Genomic DNA, 14,359 nt, shown 5'->3' on the forward strand with positions numbered 1-14,359 from the left:
TGAGAGATTTTTCATTTTGGGGAGGAGTATGCCTTTAGGGGTAAACAGAGTTTTAAATGAGCACAATATAGCAACAACCAATGGGAGTGAAGGCAGTAGAACTTGACTGTAGAGGAAGTCTATCATACCTGGAGAGCACTATCCGTTAGCATTTCCATTCATCTAAAGTCCAACATGTTCCTGGATCAACAACTTTGTTGATCCTGGAACAACTTTCCAAACAACCAATCAGATTAAAGGGACAAGTTTACAGTTTCTGTCAATTTTAGGCTTACAACCATGGTTAGGTTGTTAGGTTCCCTCTGATTTAAAGGATGTTATGTGTAGGGCTAGGTTTAGAGGTAAGGATAAGGTTAGGACTAAATTTTCGGACAGAAGTGTTCCAGGATCAACAAAATATGTTGACCCAGGAACATGTCTTACTTGGCAAAATCACGGTGCCTGTTCATTAAATGCTATTTACATTAGATGCTATTTATACAAGTGCAAATAGCGGCAGATCAGCCAATTGCACTGGTCACGCCAAAAGCTATTTTAATTACACTTCGCTTTTTTATACCCTTCTTTCACTAACTTAACTCCATCTCATGGAGTCACGTTGACTATTTTAACGATGTCTTTGCTACTTTTCTGAACCTTGAATGATGGTAATTACATTTCTTTCTATGGAGGATAAAAAAAACCTTGGACTATCTTAATTTTAAATCCTTATTTGTGTTCCGAAGATCAACGAAGGTCTTACGGGTTTGGAAGGGTGAGTAATTAATGACAGAATTTTCATTTTTGGGTGAACTAACCCTTTAAGGCCACCTAATATAAAGCGGGACCAAACTTTCTGCAGTGGTGGCGTTCACACAGTTCCCAGTTCAATGCCCTGAGCAACCTGGCAAGATGTTCTTTGCATCCTGGCCAAGAGTGCACCTTCAGAGAGAACATTCAGTCTGTGTGGTCGGATTTTGGAGGAGAGACATTTGTTACAGAAACCGTCGTCAGTCAGCGACATTCTGTTCTTGCGTTGATGTTAAAAAAAGATTTCATTTTGCAGTAGCTATAGCTAGTAAGACAACAGCTTTCATTTATTCGTATGTTTTGGCTCATAGTTTTGAGTGACAGATGTCGTATTTAATTTAGCCTATTTTTCTGTAACATTTTTTATGGTGTTGACAGTATCATAAGACAAATAACAAATACAGTTCTTGTATAGCCAACAAATTATATATTTTTACCAATAATCACTCACTCTTTCTTTAGGGGAAGTTTAAATGTGAGGTCTAAATTTAGCGGGACCCATCGCGTCATGAAGAAAATCATATAGCGGGTGAACACAGAGTGAATTTTAAGCGGGAGCGAGGGGGTGCGGAATACAACCTAGCGGGAACAGGACGGAAAAAAAAGTCCCACGCAGACGTCTAATCTGAACTTAAATGATTGTAATTCATGAATGCTTTTCAATAAAGACCTATGGTTGGTCTCCTTTTAAAGAAGATTCAGCAGATTATTGCAGAAGTGAAAGCAGTTCAAAAAAATGAATTGAAATAAACATTTTTTATTTTATATAAAATATCTATTTATATTAATTATCTATATTATTATATTTATATAATTTGGACCATAAATCCAAAGCCATATATCTAACCAAGTTCCAAATTTAAAAGTCGAATCACAAAAATTGAGCCCACTGAAAGGTTTAAAGTACAGTTTCCATGGTAAAGCAATGTCCAATTTCAAAACTGTTTTCACAGGATGAATTTTGAGTGTTTAAGCTTTTGAATGATACCTAATTTATGACTATTACTAAAATATGTGATAGGGGAAAAAGCGTGCCACTACTGGGACACTGACAGGCTATAAGCGAAGTGAAACGCACCCCTGCTCAACTGCAATCTCTAACTCCATCAGAAGGCGGATTATAAAAGCTCTACTGCCTTTACTCCCATTGGTTGTCTCTACATTGAGTCACTGTTCATTTTCATAAAGTTAAACTATGCTTTTCATTGTGCCGTCATTGGTCGCTGCTCAAGAGTCAAATTTCAGTAAAAATAAATCACTTTTAGTTGCTACAAATTACTGTCATTGAGAACAACACTTTTAGGAGGCTGCACTGCATTGACAATCTAAAACCACTAAATTCTCCTTCTAACTAAAAATTCCACATAGAAAACAGACAATCTCAGAACAAACCTAAAATTGTGGTGTGTGGTTGTCGTGTGGTGTGGGTGTTTTTGAGGAGCTGATCTGACAAGCACCTCTTACGTTTATTCGAGCCTGGTAGGAGACCGATCCGGCCGAGTTGTTGCAGGTGCAGCGGTAGACGCCCCCATCGCTGACCTGTGTGTGAGACACATTCAGGTAGCTGAGCACGTGGCCTTCCGTGGTGATGATGCGATCCATGCGGTGGTTGCTGTCTTTGATGACGGGGTCGTCGTCCAGGGTCCAGGTGACGGTGGGGAGGGGCGTTCCTTTCACGTGACACACAAGGGAGATGGGCTCATTCGGGCTCACCACCTTCTCGCTGAAGGCAGAGAGGATCTTTGGCGTCCCGTCTAGAGAAATGGAAGACAGATTTGTAGACAGATGGTTTAATGATGCAATATTTCAGCAATCAATATTTCAGAAAACATACAAAATTACTAAGAATAAAAAACCTTCAATATACACTTATGATTGTTGAGCAGCATTCCAAGGACACTTTCTTTAGGTGACACATTGTTCATAAAACGTGATGTTTAATCTGTCATAAAAATTTCAGATTTTTATATCTTAAATGAAATTGCTGGTATCATCAATAAAACACTTTAAAAAATAATCGTATTATCTTTAAAAAGCTGAAGATAAAAAACGATCTTAAAAAGCATGTTGAATTATATTTATGAAATGTAAATGACATATATATATATATATATATATATTAAAAAATAGCAGAGCATTGTGGGCCAGACAGCTCTTTTTTCGAGTGCTGTAGGTAATTCACTGCTGAGTAAACTATTTTCCTGGTTGTTGTGCAGATGTTCAGTCTGTTTTGCATATTCTGAATTTTCTCAAATATTTAATGTAGTGCTATTAAATCGATTATTCGTGATTAATCGCAAGTTTGTATATATAAAGTACTGTCAAATCGATTAATCACGATTAATCGATTTGACAGTACTTTATATATACAAACTTGCGATTAATCACGAATACAGTATGTAATTATAAAACAGTTCTTTCTGGTTCTCGAATCTGATTGGCTGAGAGCTGTGCGATATTCTAGTGATAACAGCACTCCTACTTTTTCATCATTTATATCACTCCACTTGAAGCGATTGTCATGGCGGCCGAGCAAATCCACTGTATTTTTTACAAATACTACACTTGTACCACGAACTGTAGTTTTAAGAGTTTTTAAGGTGAGAATGTAGTTGTTTAGACCTGAAATATGTGACTCATATTTAATCATAGCACCTGTTTTACTATTTGTTTTGACGCTTTCGTAGATGTGAGCTCCAGACCTTCATCGGCCGTTCAGTGCTCGTGTACCCGCCGAGAACAGCTTCATCTCGGACAGTGCTTAGGGGATTTGCTGCTGGCTCTTATGTAGATAGTGGTTAAAAATATAATTCATTAGGGGTATATGAACTGGGCAATCTTTGGTCTTATTAATCTATTACTTGTTCCAGAGCAAAACGATTTGGGTTAAGAGGAAAAATAAAGTTCATAACTTTATATTTAGGCTATATTTAACTTAAATCCTGTACTAGAGCAGTACTTTTGTACGTTTGACTAACTTGTTTGCTTGTGTTTATGTCTTCTATAATGGCTATTGTTGTTAATTTAAATATTGGTGTTCAATTAATATTATTTTATATAAATAAAATGCCATATTTGGTATTGAGAAAGGGTCCGTCAACAGTATCAGTGAAAGTTGCATTATTATGCCATTACATGAGGCAAAGACTCTCTTTATGAGTGAAGTTGTTTTAGCGCTGTGGGAAATCTTCTTAACTTTTAAAAGGACAAAGACGCTTTCCTCAGCGGACATTCAAACTGATTTTTTATAATGGATATATTATGGACATCGACCTGAAGAATGAATGCTATATCAGATGCAGGTACTCGTTTAGTCGATCTCTCTCTAAGAATACCATAATGCTCTACTTTATACAATAAGCTTTAATGAAGCAACTCAACATTCCTTTGTTACTAGTTCTGAAGTGACATTTTAGAATTAGTAACGGAGGCTTGGGCTCAACTGTTAAACTGTCAACTTGAGATTTGAGTTTTTAAAGACCATCCGCTGTTGTTCTTATTTAATTACACACTGCCGTCGAACTGTTGTATAAACGCAAAATCACACTTGTAGCTGTGCGATTGTAAGATGCGATTAATCAATTTGAGACATAACATTTCAATATCATAACAAAACACATAGAAAAGGGATTATGAAACTGCCTCTTCACATTCTCAGTAAATTACGGATGATGAAAAAAAAAACAATACACCTAGCCAGACATTTCTTGCAAATCTTTTCAGCCCCCTTTTCTTATATCATGACACTTAGCAAGAAACAGCTATGTTTTCAAGCTTAGTGCCATCGAAATCTTTACCCTCTGATCATCCTGTTTTTTTTTAACATCATTATAGATTATCAATATCCTCTTTATGCAGTTTTGTGGCAATAGGAGACAGTTGCCCCAGCAACCGAGCTGAAGCAACAAATCTTTTCAGCTGCAGGGCTGAGTAGCTTCAGTAGAGTCCAGTGCAGGCTTATATTAAAACACATGCACAGTTACACCACAGTATGTTCATAGTAGCACTCTGCAATTTCACAGGTCATTAAAAATTATAGTTGAAATAGAAGTAGCGACTGATCTTTTCCGTATTGTGATGCACATCTGGGTGTTATAAATTATCAAAAAAGAAAAAACGTAGGGTGAGGACTTGGTTCATATGCATCAGTTTTTGATTGGATTTTGAGATGTGTGCATTGCACTCAAAAGTGGATGCAGATAAACACAAACTTGCAAGGGTAGGATTTAAGTAGAATAAGTCAATGGAGAATGGAGATTACTTTTAGTAATTTAACACTAACAAGCATTACACCATTTCTTCTTCTTTCTTCCAAGATGGACTTACCTTCCAAGACGACCTGAACTAAGTCTTGGGTGGACATCTTGCCATTTCGAGCAAAGCACTGATACGCTCCTCCATCACTCTTGGCCATTCCCTCCATCACCAGGTTCTCGTTGTTGATGCCCGTGATACGTACGTTTATACCCTGATAGATCTTCTCACCGTTCCTGTACCAGGTGATGTCATACTCGTCAGAACCAGTCACACTGCAGAACAGAGACACTTGGCTACCCACGCTGCCTCTCACCTTCCGTGGGCTCACCACTGCTTTCAGAGGCTCTGGGGTAGATGGAAGCACACATAAATACACATTTAAATAAAATAATTTAGTCTAAATTCAAAAAAATTCGTTTGCAGAGACAAGCGAGTAAAACGTGGTAACGGATAGGGGTGTGACGATATCTCGTGCCACGAGATCTCGCGAGATTAAAATGTGAAGAGATTTCTCATTGAGGTGAAAAGCTGTCTCGCGATATTGCCATGATGGAGTGCGAGGGTGAAATTAGGATAGAAAATGCCACTGCTACAGTTACATTACGCCGCACTGTCGTTTGGCTTTTTATAGAAATAAAAATAATTTAATTCAGTTGGATAACGGACACTTCAATCCCACCCAGCTCATCCAACACGTGCTGCAGAGTCATACGTAGTGCAGCAGGAATCAGAGTTCACTGATCATGTGATGAGAGTAAGTGATGAGATGACTGACGAGAGCATGGCGGAGGATTTGTTGCACAACAGAGCCTAAGTGTCTTATAAATGTCTTATTTTGTAGAATGCACGCTCGGCACCACCGCTCTCTATTCACAGAGTATGCGCAATTGCGAAATCAAAAGTAAAACGCGAGCATGCATTCAAATGCGATTTCAATACCCCGCATTTTGAAAGCGGTTCCCTGATGCATGCACATATCTCCCAATATGAAAGCTATCTTAGGCTGGGCTGTGTAGTTGTAACTATCTCTTAGCTCTGTATCATGCTTGAATGTCTCTATTTGCACTCTGAATATTGAGAGTACTTTGATTATGGTTGCACTTATTGTTTGCACTTAATAAGACTAAGAGAAATCAATGATCAATTTGTGGTTCAGTTAAGAGGTCAAAAGTTGTAGAAGCTCATAAATCATGTACAGTATGGTATGAAGAGACTCAAATGAAATCATACAGGAGAGAATCCAGTCAGTTGAGTTTGTGGCAAAACCTTTTACAGTGCTTGGATATTGTTGTCTTTTACTGGCTATGATAATTCATACTCAGGAAGTAGAACTGAAATGACATTCATTACAAGATGATTAGTTTTTTCAAATGCTCCTGCAGATTATTTATCTAGTCATGTATTTTGTCACTGACGATTTCTTAAAAATACTGTGTAAAAATCTTGTCTCGTTCTTGTGAACTCAATCTTGTGTCTCGTCTCGTCTTGTGAGCTAACTGTCTCGTCACACCCCTAGTAACGGATATTTTCTGTTGTTATACTTTTTGAAGGTGTACAATATCATCATTTATCCTACACAATTTGTTGCCTTGTCGACAAACACCAGCACACCTAATGGTAGCCATTTTGTTTTAAGATATGGAATTCCTTGGACATTAGGTGGAAGCCTGAGATATTGATATACAGCTTTGGATAGAACACAGCACAAGTAAAGACTTGTTAACTAATAACAGCACATCCAAACAATCATGTTGTTTGCTAATGTGTGTACTTGCTAATCATGCTCAACTTCAATTTTTTGGCCAACGCAATTTTGGTTTTAATTGTATTAAAGGGTTAGTTCACCCAAAAATGAAAATAATGTCATTTATTACTCACCCTCATGCCGTTCCACACTCGTAAGACCTTCATTCATCTTTGGAACACAAATTAAGATATTTTTGTTGAAATCCGATGGCTCGGTGAGGCCTGCATAGCCAGCAATGACATTTCCACTCTCAAGATCCATTAATGTACGTTATGAATCAGCGTTATGAATCAGCGTGTCAAATCATGATTCAGATCGCGTGTCAAACCGCCAAACTGCTGAAATCACGTGACTTTGGCGCTCCGAACCGCTGATTCGACACAAGATTCATAACGCTCCGAAGCATCATGAAGCAGTGTTTTGAAATCGGCCATCACTATATAAGTCATTATTTTGTTTTTTTTGGCGCACAAAAAATATTCTCGTCGCTTTATAATATTAATATTTTTAATGCTTTTAGTACATTAATGGATCTTGAGAGAGGAAATGTCATTGCTGGCTATGCAGGCCTCACTGAGCCATCGGATTTCAACAAAAATATCTTAATTTGCTTTTCGAAGATTAACAAAGGTCTTACGGGTGTGGAACGGCATGAGGGTGAGTAATAAATGACATTATTTTCATTTTTGGGTGAACTAACTCTTTAAGTCTTACAGGAATCATTTACATGAATTTTTTGGTTTTCAAAATCAAACTGTCAAAGGGCACATATGAAAATTCAGATAGTTCTCATAGATGTAATAATGTGAATGCTATACATGTCAAATAATTTCACTTTAAAACAGGGGGTTCTCATCTCTGCCCATCGAGATCCACTTTCCTGCAGAGTTTAGCTCCAACGCCAATCAAACACCTGAACAAGCCAATCAACCTCTTCACTATTACTAGAAAGCTCCAGGCAGGTGAGTTTGATCATGGTTGGAGCTAAACTGGAGGAAAGTGGATCTCAAAGGGCAAGAGTTGAGAACCTCTGCTTTAAAAGATAACTTACGTTTGACCACCAGCCGTCCGACCACTTTGGCGTTCCCGAAGCTGTTCCACACCTCACACACATAACTGCCTGCGTCACTGGGTCGTGTGGCCTCGATGAGAAGGCCCGATACACTCTGGTGGTAGCGGCTGTCTGATTCTAAGGGGCTGTTGTCCCTCAGCCAACGATACCTGGGTGGGGGGTGACCGGACGCTTTACACGGGAGCTCCACCCGGTGTCCCACCATAACCTCCCTCCGTTCAAACCCATCCAGAATCACCGGAGCGGAGTCCACAGGTTCTAAAAGGGAGTGAGAGAAAATACATTTTCTTTATATAGCAGTGGAAAATGAGGTCTGTGTCTACCCATCCATCCCATATGTTCTACAGCAATTACTACAATCTGATCTCTTTTTTTTTCTTTCCCCCCCTCACATTTATCAGCCTACAACAACTACAAGTAAAAACATATAGAGAGATCATTTATGGCAGTCAGAAGAGAGAAAGATGTCAAATATATAGTTGTTTTTTTGTTTTTTGTTTGTTTGTTTGTTTTTTAACCTGGCTGCAGATCTGAGTGGCCATGAGCTGCCATGATTAAATTGTGAATTTCAAATTGTGTACTTCCCAGTCTTAGCCAAGCAAATACCTCTGAGATGAATGAGGATCCAGGTATTATAGACAGCAAACTTATATCAATTATGCTTAAAATCCTAATGAACATGCTTAATAAAAGCATCCTTTTGATCCTGGATTTCATTTAAATGTAAAATAGATTAAGATTATTAGATAGATTATCCTCTTTTAGGGATTAATTTTAAATTTACATGTGAGGAGTTTTAAATACTAAATGTAAAATATAGTTGATGAGGTGAGTGCCAGTGATCACTACTGCGCTTCTCCTATTTAATGCCTTCTTCACACCAGACTCATGCAACAGTATCCAACTGCAGAGCCGCAGCACCCTGCATATTTTGTAGTTGTCTCTCAGTAACAGTAGCAGTTAATACAGACAGTTGATATTTTACACATTTATATCCTTTATCTGCAAGAGCTACTTGTGTCAGAGAGAGAGTTTCTTGAATCAAAGCGGAAACTGAATATATAAATGTTGTTGCTGTTTGATTGCAATGGCGAATCCATTGTGGCAGACAAAATAAACCGTAGATGCATGTTTTAATCACAGGTTGGATTTCTAATCCATGTTGTTTTGTTAATCTGTGTTTAAAATTAAGTGGTGCATTCACACCTAGATCAACAAATCCTTGATTAGTTCTAAACTTTGCTTAATTTAATCCTTATTGGTGCAACCCACCCATTAAGTCTTGTTTTCTGAAGTAAAAAAAAGAAAAGAACCGAGTTTATTGTAAGTTTAGAACAAGAACAAAAATATCTGCAAGTGTAGTAAGAAAAAAAATAAACATATTCAAAAAGTAAAACAATTATTTTTTTCTTATCAACTGATATATATTTTTTCTTGTTTTAAAGGGTTAGTTCACCCAAAAATGAAAATTCTGTCATTAATTACTCATCCTAATGTCAAAGATCAAATGAAGATCTTTTTGATGAAATCTGAGAGATTTCTGTTCCTCTATTGACAGCTATGCGACTACCACAAACTCATTGGTTCTTGCAGAAGCTCAAATATGCTGCATAACCTGAGAATGAACCTCATTGGTTCTTACAGAAGCTCAAACGTGCTGCGTAACACACAAGAATGAACCTCATTGGTTCATGCTGAAGCTCAAACGTGCTGCATAACCTGAGAATGAACCTCATTGGTTCTTACAGAAGCTCAAACGTGCTGCGTAACACACAAGAATGAACCTCATTGGTTCATGCTGAAGCTCAAACGTGCTGCGTAACATGAGAATGAACCTCATTGGTTCTTGCAGAAGCTCAAACGTGCTGCGTAACACAAGAATGAACCTCATTGGTTCTTGCAGAAGCTCAAACGTGCTGCGTAACACAAGAATGAACCTCATTGGTTCTTGCAGAAGCTCAAACGTGCTGCGTAACACACGAATGAACCTCATTGGTTCTTGTTGAAGCTCAAAGGTGCTGCGTCACACACGAGAATGAACCTCATTGGTTCTTGCAGAAGCTCAACTTTTTAAAGCATCAAAATAGTAGTTGCATAGCTTTCAGTGGAGGGACAGAAATCTCTCAGATTTCATCAAAAGTATCTTAATTTGTGTTCTGAAGATGAACGAAGGTCTTATGGGTTTTAATATCTTAAGTCATTCCTTGTCAAGAAAGTGCATCTTGATTTAAGAACTTATAGATATTTGTAATGGAAAACAAGACAAAAATACTAAGAAAATAATTTTTGTTGTGTAATTATTATATGAATGTGTTATTTAACCAAACCCCTAGAGCTAAACCTCAGGCAGGGACGATCAGAGAGAGATTGCACAAATTCATACAAATTCACAACCACCTCACCAAATGTTAAAAAAGTTATGAATTATCATTAGATTGCACTGAGTTGCCATGCCCAGAATCCCTATATATTAAACATCAAATATGTTTTAATGGCTGACTGTGACATTAACAGCATTTTTGCTTCTATACAGACAGAGAAAGTATTTGTTGACTAAAACTTTCATCATGTGACCCTTGTTACTTAATCTTATTGTAGTTTAAATTTTACACACAACATGTGTAAATAATTGGCATATGATTTTTTTTTTTTACCAAATCGTGAAGCTCTGGCATGCACCTACTGATTTATGAGAAGCCATGACAGCAACACAAAGGCCCCTCACCTGATAAAAGCAGTCGGGCACTGTTGCTCTGTCTGGTCTCCCCTGTGTATCGGTGCCGCGTGGTACAGCGATAAATATTCACCGCGTCCTCTGACTGCACATCCAGAATATACAAGGCCCCCGTGGATGTAATAAGATATCTTGATCCTGGAAAAAAAGAGCAAAATATTGTGATTAGACTTGCTGTAACCCCAATTAAAGTATGTTATTTGACTCTATATATTCCATCAAAAACAAATGTATATAAAACATTTCTTGCTTTTGTAGGATAAGAGAATCTGCACGTGATGTCTCTTTGAAGCCAGTGCTGGCAGACCTGAGGGAGCGCAGTATTGAACTATCGGACGTGACTGTTTTGCAAGCGAGCTGATCGCTCAGTCAGTCGCCCAGAGCTTGAAACAGAAAAGCTTTCAACGACTGCAGCCAGTCTTACAGTTCACACAGACACAGCCAGAGAAACGGTACAATTATGACGGTTAGTTCTTGAAATCTCATTCATTTATTTTCAGGATTATATTGCTTACAGTCAAATGACTGTGTAAATGGACACAAATTACTGTGATGTTGATGCGAACGAGATGAGAAATGGATCTTGTGGTGCACCGGGGTTGAAAAGAGAGAGAGAGAGAGAGACAGACAGAAAAGGAGAAATAGAGAGTCTGCAGCTATAGCAAGCATTGACCTAGTTAGAAATGAGAGTCCAGGATTTGATACCCTAGAGGGGGTTATAGCTCCTAGTTTACATGCAGTCGTCTGAGACCTGCTACCAGCAGTGCAAATGGAAAGCTGGGAAAATGCATCTGTGCACTGTTGTTTTGAAAAGGTTAAAATTAGAAAGGAAATATAAGCACCATTCTTAGATTAGCTGAGCTGTGTTGTGGGACTGAGGATCATATCATTTCACAGCTATTTCATGGTGTGTTTTGCAAGTGGGCCCTGTTTCAGAAAGCAATGATTATACGCCTAACATATATGAGAGCTTGCACACTTTTAAATTCAACAGAGACATTTTGATCTGACATGTAAAATAGAATAGAATAGAATAGAATAGGCTGGTAGAATTTCCATGATAATGCATTTACATGACCACGCATATTTTGACAACACCACACACTGTTTGGATGTATTAAATTTCAAGCCGTGCACTGTAAACCCTAAAGCTCAAAATACTTAATTGGTTTGAGTAGGGTAAACTTAAATTAAACAAATTACTTCAGTTAAATTAACTGTTATGAGTATTTAAATTAAAGGGTTAGTTCACCCAAAAATGAAAATTCTGTCATCATTTACTCACCCTCAATTTGTTCCAAACCTGTATAAATTTCTTTGTTCTGTTGAACACAAAGGAAGGTGTTTTGAAGAAAGTTTATAACCATTCTGCTTTGGGGCACCATTGACTTCCATAGTAGAAAAAAAAAAAAAAAAAAAAACCTATGGAAGTCAATGGTGCCCCAGAACTGTTCAGTTTCCCACATTCTTCAAAATATCTTCCTTTGTGTTCAACAGAACAAAGAAATTTAGACAGGTTTGGAAAAAATTGAGGGTGAGTAAATGATGACAGAATTTTCATTTTTGGGTGAACTAAGACCCTTTAAGACCTTCGTTCATCTTCAGAACACAAATTAATATATTTTTCATAAAATCCGATGGCTCAGTGAGGTCTGCATTGACAGCAAGATAATTAACACTTTCAATGCCCAGAAAGCTACTAAAGACGTATTTAAAACAGTTCATGTGACTACAGTGTTTCAAGCTTAATGTTATGAAGCGACGAGAATACTTTTTGTGATAAATAGCAACTTTATTCAACAATATCTAGTGACGGGCGATTTCAAAACACTGCTTCATGAAGCTTTGAAGCTTTACGAATCTTTTGTTTCGAATCAGTGGTTCAGAGCATGTATCAAACTGCCAAAGTCACGCCCCCCAGTGGTGAACCATTGAAATTTTAAAACACTTTTGACGTAACGAAGCCTCGTTTACTGAAAACACATGACTTTGGTGCTCCGAACCACTGATTAGAGACAAAAGATTCATAAAGCTTCATGAAGCAACATTTTGAAATCGCCCATCACTAGATATTGTTGAATAAAGTTGTTGTTTTTTTTTGGTGCACAAAAAGTATTCTCATTGCTTCATAACCACTGAACTGCTGCACCACTGTAGTCACATGAACTGTTTTAAATACGTCTTTAGTAGCTTTCTGGGTATTTGAAAGTGTAAATTTACTTGATGTCAATGCAGGCCTCACTCAGCCATCAGATTTTATCTTAATTTGTGTTCTGAAGATGAACGAAGGTCTTACGGGTGAGGAACAACATGAGGGTGAGTAATTAATGACAGAATTTTCATTTTTGGGTGAACTAACCCTTTAACTGTTATGAGTACTTTTTCTTTTGAGTTCACAGCACTGACATATTTCAAGTAACCTGACTTGTTTCATTGCTTTGAGTTGTATGAATTCATTTCTTTCAACTTAGACTAACTTAAGTTTAACTGAAACTGGGCTGGGATTTTTTTTTAAATTTCCCATCATGCTTTGCCCATGGCATTCGAAAGGGATAGAAAATGCTAAAATTTAGTGTTATTAAATGTTTTTTGTGCAAGATTAATGGTAAGGGAGATTTAGTAGTGATTAATGTTTTGTTATGCTAATTTAGAAGAGTTTCTGTTAATGTGAGTTTTTGGAGAGTTACCATCATGGTGACAAGTGGTGTATGCTGCTTGGTTTGAGAGCAGGTATGTTACATGTTTTAAATTGCTGTACACATTCAGTAAGTGCTATACCATGCTATTGTTAGCAAATTAGCAAGTTGGCATTTTCTGAATTATTTTGTTATAGCTAGCTAAATGTTTACGTTGAGATAACCCGATAATTTTAAGTTAAATGTACAAATTAGTGTACTCAAATATTTCAATTGAAGTGTCTCAGCTGAAGGAAATAATTCATTATTTATCAGCTTTGATATATTGGTCAAATTTTCTTATTGGGCCAACAACGATAACATTAAAACATTAAGATATTTTTGATATATTTTTACTAGTGGGTGCAGGACACTATAGTTCATTTATATAAGTAAGGATAGCAAAATAAAGTAAACTGTGACATATTATACCCAAAAAATTCTTCATACAGTGGAATTCTTCATAAATTTGGAACCAAAAATGATTCAGACACTTTGACCTGACCATGTTTTGCTTAATTGTTATCTGACACAATTAAGATTATTTTTTTTCTGACACAGTTTAACTTTGAGATCTTGTCATATTTTTATTACCAATTTTTTTAAACTATAGTGAATAAACTGCATTAATGAATGAAATGTTCAAGGTGTCTGAATAAATTTTGGTTTGACTGTACAGTATATCAGCCGATACCGATATGGTGGCCGATATATCGTGCATCCCTACAAAATAATGATTTTTTTTCCTATTTGTGACTCGTGTCATGACTAGGCCTTTATTGAATCTGCTTTTACAAAATTCAATAGAAATTAGCACAGATTTTCATGTGAATTCCCTGCCCCCTAACTGTATATAAAAAAAAAATAAATAAATAAAAATAAAAAGATTTGTTGGTTTGACTTTAAGAAGTAAGTAACCTTTGTGCTCTAAAATTTTAAATTCATTGAAACTAAAAAAAACAAAACAAACGTCTCCACGTGGGTGACAGAAGGCTGGACAACATGTTCCCAGCTAATCAATGTTAAATCCAGGATCCAGACTGCCTGTTCCTCAGGGGATGAGAGCACTAATCAGAGATGATTAA

General features: G+C 37.1%; 1 protein-coding gene across 2 annotated transcripts in view; it reads right to left on the reverse strand.

Moving 5' to 3' along the window:
* The window catches only part of dscamb (Down syndrome cell adhesion molecule b), a 203,557-nt gene that overhangs the window by 73,103 nt on the left and 116,095 nt on the right, over positions 1-14,359 (reverse strand). Inside the window, exons 4-7 of one of the 2 annotated variants that reach the window (XM_051864046.1) lie at positions 10,591-10,737; positions 7,845-8,123; positions 5,116-5,391; positions 2,247-2,543 (exon numbers count right to left, since the gene is read on the reverse strand). In XM_051864046.1, the coding sequence (XP_051720006.1) occupies positions 2,247-2,543; positions 5,116-5,391; positions 7,845-8,123; positions 10,591-10,737 (999 nt within the window). The remainder of the gene's footprint in view (positions 1-2,246; positions 2,544-5,115; positions 5,392-7,844; positions 8,124-10,590; positions 10,738-14,359) is intronic. The other variant, XM_051864047.1, reaches the window with a different exon arrangement.

This window comes from Ctenopharyngodon idella, chromosome 15, assembly GCF_019924925.1.
Source record: "Ctenopharyngodon idella isolate HZGC_01 chromosome 15, HZGC01, whole genome shotgun sequence".
In the NCBI taxonomy this organism is placed as follows: domain Eukaryota; kingdom Metazoa; phylum Chordata; class Actinopteri; order Cypriniformes; family Xenocyprididae; genus Ctenopharyngodon; species Ctenopharyngodon idella.